Source organism: Alligator sinensis, unplaced genomic scaffold (assembly GCF_000455745.1).
Source record: "Alligator sinensis unplaced genomic scaffold, ASM45574v1 scaffold1354_1, whole genome shotgun sequence".
NCBI classification, from domain to species: Eukaryota; Metazoa; Chordata; order Crocodylia; family Alligatoridae; genus Alligator; species Alligator sinensis.
Window position 1 is genome coordinate 1,300,860 of NW_005842344.1, and position 10,578 is coordinate 1,311,437.

At 44.8% G+C, this 10,578-nt stretch overlaps 1 protein-coding gene across 1 annotated transcript in view; it reads left to right on the forward strand.

Annotated features, from left to right (window-relative positions):
• Positions 1-426: 426 nt before the first annotated feature.
• Positions 427-10,578, forward strand: part of CHERP (calcium homeostasis endoplasmic reticulum protein) — a 16,710-nt gene continuing 6,558 nt past the window's right edge. The window contains exons 1-12 of the mRNA XM_025210268.1: positions 427-558; positions 1,994-2,131; positions 2,894-3,045; positions 3,438-3,549; positions 4,189-4,278; positions 4,939-5,179; positions 5,815-5,993; positions 6,430-6,859; positions 8,406-8,644; positions 9,390-9,523; positions 9,799-9,885; positions 10,408-10,557. Of these exons, the coding sequence (XP_025066053.1) occupies positions 550-558; positions 1,994-2,131; positions 2,894-3,045; positions 3,438-3,549; positions 4,189-4,278; positions 4,939-5,179; positions 5,815-5,993; positions 6,430-6,859; positions 8,406-8,644; positions 9,390-9,523; positions 9,799-9,885; positions 10,408-10,557 (1,961 nt within the window). The 5' untranslated portion in view covers positions 427-549. The remainder of the gene's footprint in view (positions 559-1,993; positions 2,132-2,893; positions 3,046-3,437; positions 3,550-4,188; positions 4,279-4,938; positions 5,180-5,814; positions 5,994-6,429; positions 6,860-8,405; positions 8,645-9,389; positions 9,524-9,798; positions 9,886-10,407; positions 10,558-10,578) is intronic.

Here is a 10,578-nt window from a genome sequence, read left to right on the forward strand (position 1 = left end):
CCCCCTCCCCCCCGGCGGGCGCAGCTGCGTGGAGCTGGCGCTTTGGGCCCGTGCCGGTGCGCCCTCTGCCTCACCTGCCCTGCGTGTCTTTGGAGACACCGCGGCAGCTCCGCGAGTCTGAAAACGTGTCAGCAGACGTACCCGTGCCGCTTCTCTGGAAAGCTGGCTTTGGCCTGACCAGAGCGCTTTACAAACGGAGCTGAATTAAAGCGCTGGGAGCGCATCACGGTTCGATCTCCCCTTTCCTGTTAGGAGAGAGAGAGGGCGGTTTGGCTTGTGGAGCCAGTGTGGGAATGGTCCGTGTCTTTCGGGTTGTACGTGGTTTTAAAAGGGCTTTTGTCTTGTATCTTGAAAGTGAGTGTTTTCTTCCTGTCAGTGTTGTGCAAACAAACACAAGATATTGAAACCACTGCACAGATCCAGCCTTTGTCACAGCCGTCGCTGCCCCCGCCGGCTGCTATCCCAGCCCCTCAAGGGGCGCCCTCGGTTGAGGAGCTCATTCAGCAGAGCCAGTGGAACCTGCAGCAGCAAGAGCAGCACCTCCTTGCGATGAGACAGGTAGGCTTGAGGCGGCTCGTGAGTCCCGCTGATGCGCCAAGCGGCGGTTGTGTGGCTGCAGGGTTGCATGGCTTGGTAACGATGACCCGAATGAGGAAACTTAGTGTCTTGCCAGGGATGGACGATGCAAGCTGGCATCACTTTGTGTATGGCATCAGCTGCAGAACAGAAGGAATAGACTCCGTAGAGCAGAAGTAACTAGTCATTGCTTTGCTGAGACCCCATTTATAATTCACCAGGAGCGTGAAGACCACGGTGGTCTTCCATAAACTGGAGCGAGTTGTAATTATCTTCAACTTTGACATGGTGCTGTGGCTTGTCAGTACTGCGTCCAATTCTGGGCTCCACAATTGAAAAAGGATGTGGAGAAGCTTGAGAGAGTCCAGAGAAGAGCCACGCACATCATAAGGTCTGTTTTCCTGACCTCTAATCATGAGAGGCTGAGAGCCCTGGGACTCTTCAGCCTGGAAAAGCGCAGGCTGAGGGGTGATCTGGCGGCCTCCTATAAGTTTATCAGGGGTGACCAACCGGATCTGGGGGAACGAACGTCTGTTCACCAGAGCGCCCCAAGGGATGACCAGGTCGAACAGTCACAAACTCCTCCATGACCGTTTCAGGATGGACATAAGGAAGAACTTCTTTACTGTCCAAGCCCCCAAGGTTTGGAATAGGCTGCCACCAAAGGTGGTTTAAGCAGCCACTTTAAACGCCTTCAAGAGAAAATTGGATGTTTATGTTGCTGGGATCCTATGGTCCCTGTTGACTTCCGGCCCCTGGGGCAGGGGGCTGGACTCGATGATCTTCCGAGGTCCCTTCTAGCCCGAATGTCTGTGAAATCTGTGACTACACACCCAAGCATGACATGCTACGTTTTTTATTTAAATACTGATTTGGGGCTGAGATGAAAGGTTGTTCACAAAAGAATTACTTTGGGAGCGATGGTTCGTTGTTAAAGGTGCAGGGTACCTAACTCACTAAAGGTTCTCTGGAGAAAGAGTATGGGCTTATGTTAGGCCTTCAGCAACATTTTAGAGGCCCTTATTTATTTCCTGCTAGAGCAGGGGCGCACAAAACGTGGCCTGCCAGGCCATTCTGTCCCACGGGGCCCCTGAGAAATTAAAAAAATATATATTTATCTGCCCCTGGCTGCCTGTTATGCAGCCCTCAGTGGCTTGCCAAAACTCAGTAAGCGGCCCTCCGCCAGAAATAATTGCCTGCCCCTGGGCTAGAGCGACTGGGAGGTTTTCTCATGGTAGACCAGGGAAAGGTGACGGTGATAACCAGCTGAAATATAGCTATGCTTCTCCCACTGTGAATAGAAAATACGGCCTCTAAAGGTATTAAGCCGCTCCTGTGGCTAAAGTGATTTGAACGTTTCTGTTGAGTTTTTGTGCCCAAAGAATATAGGGTGTATTAAAATTCAGCTTTTTTTCAGGAACAAGTTACATCAGCAGTAGCCCTTGCAATTGAACAACAAATGCAGAAAGTCTTGGAGGAGACCCAGCTAGATATGAATGAATTTGACAATTTGCTACAGCCGATAATTGATACGTGTACAAAAGACGCAATCTCAGTAAGTAAGCATCTAAACTTATCTATGTTCCGTGTTTGCCTTCGGAGGTGACTCGCTCTCGCTTGTTATGAGTGGAGAGGCAGGTAGTGTGAGGAGATTGTTTTAATGTAAAAAGATTGGGCCGCTGTTGTTAATTCCACGTGGTGTCATAAACTGTCTGTTCTGTTCATGGGCAGCTTGTTGGCAGCTCTTCAGTGCACAGTGACAGCCTGTAACCTGGACCACCGACCTTGAGGCGTTGAAACAGCAGATGGGGTGGAATTGCTAATTAAAGATACTGTCAGTCCCTGGTTCATAGTACAACTGGGAAAGCTCACTAAGCTCTGGACGTCTGCTAAAAATCTCTGCTGAGGGGCCCAAATTAGCAATTGATTGGGTTTGGAGAAATGACCAAGGGCAAAAGGGGACAAAACAGCCTAACGTCTTGGGGAGCAATGGTGAAATCTAATGCTGGACAGAATTCAGCAACCAAAATCTTAAGCCAAACAACCACCGAGTGTCGTCATAGTCTGTACTAGACCTTTCATTCATCTTTAGTTTCACAGATCTTTAATTCCATTGTGTATGATTTTAACGTTTCTTTTTATTTAATTGTGCAGCTTGTATCATAGCCTGTTGTCTAAGAATTTTTCCCTTCTTGCAGTTGTCCCTGCAAGAAGAGATTTTGTTTTTTGTTTGCTTTTTTTTGGTTTTTTTTAAGTCTATACAGTATGAACAAGTATGGCTAACTAACTTAAAATATTTTAATTGGTTGATTCCAAGGCTGGCAAGAACTGGATGTTTAGTAATGCAAAGTCTCCTGCACACTGTGAGCTGATGGCTGGGCATCTGCGAAATCGTATAACAGCAGAAGGAGCCCACTTCGAGCTTCGATTACATTTAATCTATCTAATTAATGATGTATTGCACCACTGGTAAGAATAAAAAGATGGTCTTCAGTTTGCTGTTTTGGTGAGTTTGATGGAAAGTCAGGGATCTCCCTGCTAGAGATGTCTTTAGTTGGAATGGACACCTTTTTATATTCTTCATCTGCATATTCCTATCATATATTCAACAGTTGTAAATAAGTATAATTGGTGCAAAGAAAGTGTTGGTAGAATAAAGACTGAATTCAGTTTTTACAGACATTATTGTATGTTGTTCCCAGCTGAGGTTGCGTGGTACAAATGTGAAGAATCCTATTCTTTATATAGAGACGGGTTACTAACTATAGGTGTCTGCTTGGCACGCTAGAATGGGAACACACTGCGTGTTGTAACTTGCTTAACAGTATAGTGAAACATTGACAGTCTTTTTCCTTTTATAGCCAGCGAAAGCAAGCACGGGACCTTCTGGCTGCCTTACAGAAGGTGGTTGTGCCTATATACTGTACCAGCTTTTTAGCTGTGGAAGAGGATAAGCAACAGAAAATTGCCAGAGTAAGTAGTTTTTTTTTTACGTTAATTTGAGCTTTACATTTCCATGCTGGAAAAATTCATAAGTAACGGTGCAAGGAACTGTTGTGATCATGTAATCTGACCTCTGGCTCAGACAGGCTCTACATAGATTCATAGATGTTAGGGTTGGAAGGTACCTCAATAGATCATCGAGTCTGACCCCCTGCATAGGCAGGGAAGAGGGCTGGGGCTAGATGACCCCAGCTAGATACTCATCTAACCTCCTCTTGAAGACCCCCAGGGTAGGGGAGAGCGCCACCTCCCTTGGGAGCCCGTTCCGGACCTTGGCCACTCGAACTGTGAAGACGTTCTTCCTAATGTCCAGTCTAAATCTGCTCTCTGCTAGCTTGTGGCCATTATTTCTTGTAACCCCACAACTTTCTGGAATTAACTTTTGGTTTCACTAGAGCAGAGCTTCTAAGAAAAATGCCCAGCCTTGATTTAAAAATTGCTAGTGATAGGAAATCCATCACTACTATTGAAATTTGTTCTAGTACTTATTAACCAAATGAGGTAGAGACCCTTGTGGTGAAGTTATAAACATGTAATATACTTCCCTCTAACTTTCTTTTGTCTTTCTGTCATCATGCAATAACTTTTTCCCTTCCTAAATTTATACAGCTCCTTCAGCTGTGGGAGAAAAATGGCTATTTTGATGAATCAATTATTCAGCAGTTGCAGAGCCCAGCTCTTGGACTTGGCCAATACCAGGTTAGCCACAGAAAGTGTAGTATATTTTTGTAAATTAAATAAATTGCAGACGTGTTTTAAGCAGTGCATACGCTACTACTTTGAGAGGTGTGTTATGTATATATTTTGAAAAAATCTGTAGTTTTTATTGTGAATTTGTGTTACTTGACTATAAAAGTAATATAGCATATTGTTCAGTAGCTGAATGGAGCATGTCATTAAACAGCTCTGACCATTATCACCTCTGTAGTCCTTTTCCATCACCACTTCAGTCCCAGTTCTGCTTTCTGGGCTTGTATGTTTTGTTGATAACTTTCCCCATGTTGCCAAACATTCTGTTCTCCATAGTCCCTTCCTTCCTTTTCCTGGTTATTGTTATCCATGTGTTCTGTGATGCCTTGCATAGTTCCACTGACCTCTTTCTTGTGATGATCAGGTTGAAGGCCAGTAACATCCAGTTCTTGGATAAGTCAGTATGTGCGCAAAAGGGGAAATACCACTGCAAATAGCACTTGTCAATCAATGTGGACTTATTAACTGACTAATAATAGTTATTGGTGTATCCTCATCGACTTGCTGAAATGATGTGTTATGGTACTTGTGACTGAGTGAGGATGGTGGTAGTTTGTGTTGGCTGCAGCAGTAAACTCTGAAATGCTTGTCTTTGTTTCCTGTTGGCAGGCAAACTTGATGACAGAGTATGCAACAGTAGTGCAGCCTGTGCAGGTAGCCTTTCAGCAGCAGATACAAAACCTGAAAACACAACACGAAGAATTTGTCAGCAGTTTAACACAGCAGCAGCAACAGCAGCAGCAAATACAAATACCACCGCTAGAGAGCGAGGTAAAAGCAACACCCCCAGCTCCAGCACCGGCTCCGGCTCCGGCTCCAGCTCCTCCAGCTGCCCCAGTCGCACAAGCAGGTACAAATCCACTATGATACTGGTTGGCGGTCTGTCTGTTTGTCTAGATAGCGGTCTACAATGCTAGACTGACTTCTAATCATGTAAACATCAGCCTAAAAATGCTTGCATCTGTTTTGTGCGGTGCGTAGTACAGTCTGGCTCCGTTCCGTTGTGGGTGTTGGCTGTTACTGAAATACAGAGTTTTTGTAGATTGCATAAGTTATGAACCTGAGGTTGTTCCCATTATCTTCCATCTCTGCTGTTATCATCCTGTAGTCAAAACCGCTTCTTCTCATTTGCTTAGTTTTTAGCCATAAATATACACTGGTGGGTGCTTTGGTAATGCCTTATTTCATGGAAATCAGACACAGTTGTTTCTGTCTTCTATCAAACAAATGGCTCAGGTGCTGAATTTGCAAAAATCCATCTATTCAGTGACTGTTGTAGGTGTTTAGCACTATTATTGGAGCAACTAAAAGATCAAAGTAAAAAAGTGTTTAATTTGGTCCAAAAGTCTGTATAAATAAGAAGCACAAATGCTACGTAAACTGAGATCGGAACTCTTTTACATGCTTATCCTTGTGTCCAGCCTATTTTTAAATGGACTAAGCTGTATATTTGAGGTACTTACAGCAGTCTCTGATTTGTTACAGATGATGGTAAGCCTCAGCTTCCTTTAGCTGGTTCTACAGAGTATGATGCATCGGGAGCTGGAGTGCAAGATCCATCAGCTGCTGGACCTCGTGGCCCTGGATCTCATGATCAGATTCCTCCAAATAAACCACCCTGGTTTGACCAGCCTCACCCTGTTGCACCCTGGGGTCAACAACAGGTACCAAATGTGTAACTTTAGATGTTGAGAAGTATGTGGATGACCCAGGCTTGGCTGAATGTTGGAGGTGGGGAGGTGGGAGTTGCTTAGCAAGAACACCACAATAGTAGAAGGCTAGAAGCTGGATATGTTAGAAGTCCATTTCCAAAGTCTGGAATAAAGTTAAAGAGCAAGGTCTGGCTGAGGGTTCATAGCTGGTATCCTTCATTTGGGAGAAGACAGAGGCTACCTGCAAGATACAAAACCATTTAGGTCAGTGGAAATGAGCACTCTGCTAAATCCATTTTACTTTTTCCTTCAAAATTCCTTTGACTCCTAATTTACAGTCTTCACACACGCACGCATTCTGTCTCCTCAGTGCACATATAGCATTTACGTTCTAGGCAACATTTAGTTTAAAAATAGACTGCTTTTATTACGTTCTTTATTTTTATAGCCTTATGACCAGCCTCCTTACCCTCACCACCAGGGGCCTCCTCACTGCCCTCCGTGGAACAACAACCACGAAGGAATGTGGAATGAACAGAGAGACCAAGGATGGAATAATCAGCGAGACACCCCTTGGAATAACCAACCAGATCCTTCTTGGAACAGCCAGTTTGAAGCGCCATGGAACAACCAGCATGAGCAGCCTCCATGGGGTGGGGGTCAAAGGGAACCTCCATTTCGAATGCAGCGACCACCCCACTTCAGAGGCCCATTCCCTCCACATCAGCAACATCCCCAATTCAACCAGCCCCCGCATCCACATAATTTCAACCGCTTCCCACCTCGTTTCATGCAGGATGATTTCCCACCTCGCCATCCCTTTGAAAGGCCTCCTTATCCTCATCGTTTTGATTATCCCCAGGGGGACTTTCCTCAAGGTAAAGTGTGTACTCGAGCAGGGTCTCCTGTGTCACGATGCTGATTACTGTTGTAAAATGTTTTAATTTTTTTGGAAGGAGGACACCTCAGTCATGGACTGGCATAGCTCTCCCTGAAGTGTTTGGCTGTTAGAGGCTGAGAAACTGCTGTTGTATGTATAGGGTGTAGCTGTTGCCTCGAGTTTACCTTCTGCTTTTCAGTCCTCCTTTCCCTGAGAGGTAGTGGGTGATTGAACCCTATAACAAGTCCTTGTTGTGTTCAGCAGAAATTTGCACCCCTGTTCCTTCAGAAGAGTGGTATCTGCAGGTGTCCAGATGCCAGCGCAGCTCTGGTTGGGCTCTGTCTGCAAATTCATTGTGTATTTTCAGATTTGTCGTGTTTGCAGCCAGCAGCCCTTGCTCAGAATTTCTTGATAGCATAGCTCGGAGGTCTTCCATGGATTAACTCCTCCTTCCTGTGCGGTAGTTGACTGTGACATATTTTAAATTCAAGGCTGTTTTTGTTTTTAATGTTTCCAGTAATAGAGAAGCTATTGCAGCCTCAGACCATCTCTTGAAATGTATTGGAGCTCTGCCTGAATATAATGTGGAAGGGCAGCCTAAGCTATGGAAAATAAGAGCTCTAAACCCAAAAAGTTGATCTTTGTTTTGGGTTCTAGTGATGAACTGGAGCCTCCGTTATCAAATGTTTATAGAATCTGAAAATGGCATGGAAAAGTTTCTTACTGCTTCATTTATGTTCTAGTGCTAATGGAAACAACAGACTATTAGCACTGGCTCGAGCTGGGTAGTCACTGTGCAGATTTCTCCTATCAGGGTCTGCCGGTGAGGCTCAGTTCTGTCCTGCAGCACCCTCTGCTGTTCCAGTCCTGCATCTCCCCTGCCGTTCACAGTGGGCCTAGCAGGGTGTGCTGTACCAAGCCTGGCACTCTCAAAAGCCAACCATTTTGTCCATTTAGGGATCAGGCTGAGACAACGTATTTCTCTGTTTTAACAGGTATATTTTCTCTCCTTTATTTTGGAAAGCACCTTTAACAGAGCTCTTGCACGTCACATACTCATGTGAACTCACTTCTGTCGTGTCTGTTTCTTTGCATCGATTGATTGGATAAGGGGAGAGAGAACTCGAACATCCATTGCATTGATGCTAAATTGCAATTGTATATTCTGGACTGGTAAACAGAGGCTGTAGGTGCCTTCCTTGCTAAGTGCAAATGACTTTCTTTTGGGACCACTTTTACTGTGACCTTTCCAAACTCTTGGTACCACAAAGTGATAGGGGTTTAGTTTGTGAAATCGCTCTCGACTCTGAGAGTAGCTGCTGTAGGTGAAGAGGGAGAGAGGCTGCAGTAGCTTCATGAGGAGGAACCTGCAGTAGGCTCTTGCTCTATCCTGTTCCTTCCAGTAGTTTGTAAGCTTTCCACCTAGTAAGATGTTCTTATAGGACTAATGTATGTGGCCAGGGGATCTCCTGTCGGCTCCCTCTCCTTCCTGCTTTTTACTGTAAATGGAAATTAAAGTTTCTTTACCCTCCTCCCTTGTGTAGAAATTGGACCGCCTCATCACCACCCTGGACACAGATTGCCTCATCCTGGAATCAGTGAGCATCCGCCTTGGGGTGGGCCACAGCACCCTGATTTTGGGCCTCCGCCACATGGATTTAATGGGCAGCCTCCTCACATGAGGCGACAAGGTCCCCCTCACGTGAACCATGATGATCCCAGTTTGGTGCCAAATGTCCCCTACTTTGATCTTCCTGCTGGACTTATGGCTCCTCTTGTGAAAGTAAGTGGCTGATAATGGACCTGACCAGAGGGTTAAAAGATCAAACTTACTGCCGTTCATTTTAGGGGCAGGTTAAAACAGACATTTATTCCTTCAAATCTGCCTAAGACTCAGTGAAAGTAAATTAGGTTTAAGCACCAAAGTCACTGAAGTGCTTTCTAAAATTTACCTATAATTTACAAAACAGCAGTCCATAATCATTTAGAGGAATTATAGAGGTATCATCAAGTCCCTCTCTGGCCACACATGGTTACTGCTAGTCTCAAACTCTTCTGTGAAGATGGATCATTTATATTTAAGTTAAAGCTACAATAAAAGCATCAGAACTTGAACTGTAGGCACTGGAGACTCCTGGGGAGCTAAATTGTATCTGTGTCTTTATCACTGTTCTGGACAGATTAATAGATATCTGATTTCTGTTCTTCTCAGTGCACATCATTGTCTCTGAGGCCTCCTTTCAGGTGCTGTGATATCATGGGGGCAGATCGATTAGAATTGCATGTTCTCTATTTGGGAATCCCAGCTAATGTCCTGACATCCTAAATGCTGCGAATGTCACCGGAGTTTGTCTTCTACAAGGCAGCAGATGCAAGTGCTGGGTCATGTGTAGGACCTTTATTTTTTTTAGACAGTTTGTAATCCAGTAATGAACTAGACAGTTCCTAAGCAGTTGAGTCTTTCTAGGTATATTTATTTCCAGGTAGTTACCCCATGACACACATGTAATTTGTTTTGTTTCCGGCAGCTTGAAGATCATGAGTATAAACCTTTAGATCCTAAAGATATACGTCTTCCACCCCCAATGCCCCCCAGTGAGAGACTACTGGCTGCGGTTGAGGCATTTTATAGTCCACCATCTCATGACAGGCCTAGAAACAGGTAAGAGTAGGTATAGCTAACAGTGTGGTAAGGAAAATGCCCTAAGAAGCTGTCTCAAATCAAGAAATGCCTCTCCCTTCCTTCGCCTATAACTTTGTTCTAATGATGAGAATAAGTGCTTTACATTATATGTTAAACTTCATGCTGTTTGCTCTTTCTCTGGGTGACACTTCTTTCCCAAGCCCCTTATTCTCTAAAAATATAGGGAGTATTCTGACCTCTGATGAAAATGGAATTTTCACAGACTCTGATTGTGTTACGTTGGCTTATTGCAGTGAAGGCTGGGAACAGAATGGCCTGTATGAGTTCTTCAGAGCTAAAATGAGAGCTAGACGGCGGAAAGGTCAGGAGAAGAGAAACAGGTGAGAGATCTGTTTCCCATGGCCTCTGGTTTGCCTCTCCCACCGCTGCTCCCCCCTACCGCCTCCCCCCTCACTTTGCTCCCATCCTGGCTTTTGTATTCTAATCACTCTCCACTTTATGTAGACTGCTCTGTGCATGTCCTTTCACAGCATCTGATGAAGTGAACCTGGGCTCACAAAAGCTTGTGATACATAGGTTAATATGCAAGGTGCAAATCTTCCCTGCCATCTGCTTGACTTCAGACTAACACAGCTAACTATGTCTACCTGTATCCATTTAAAGACTGCTCCTTGTGCCTCCAATTCATTGTCCATTGGAGTTGTTTTCTGTATGTGCTGGGGTGATAAGCCTACATTTTTTAGAGTTTGGGTTGTTTAAGATGTAGAAAAACAGCATCTTTGCCACCCTGACACCTTTTGACTTAAGTGGGTTTTTAGCAAAATAGCATGTTTCCATCTTAGTTTGATTGAAAATACGTATCATTAAAACAGCTCATGACTTGTTTTTTGTTCTCTGTGCAGCGGGCCCTCTCGGTCTCGCAGTAGGTCCAAGAGTCGAGGTCGCTCCTCCTCCCGGTCCAATTCAAGATCTTCAAAGTCATCTGGCTCTTACTCAAGATCCCGATCTCGATCTTGCTCCCGATCACGATCGTATTCACGATCACAGTCCAGGTAAGACAAAGCAAGAACTCA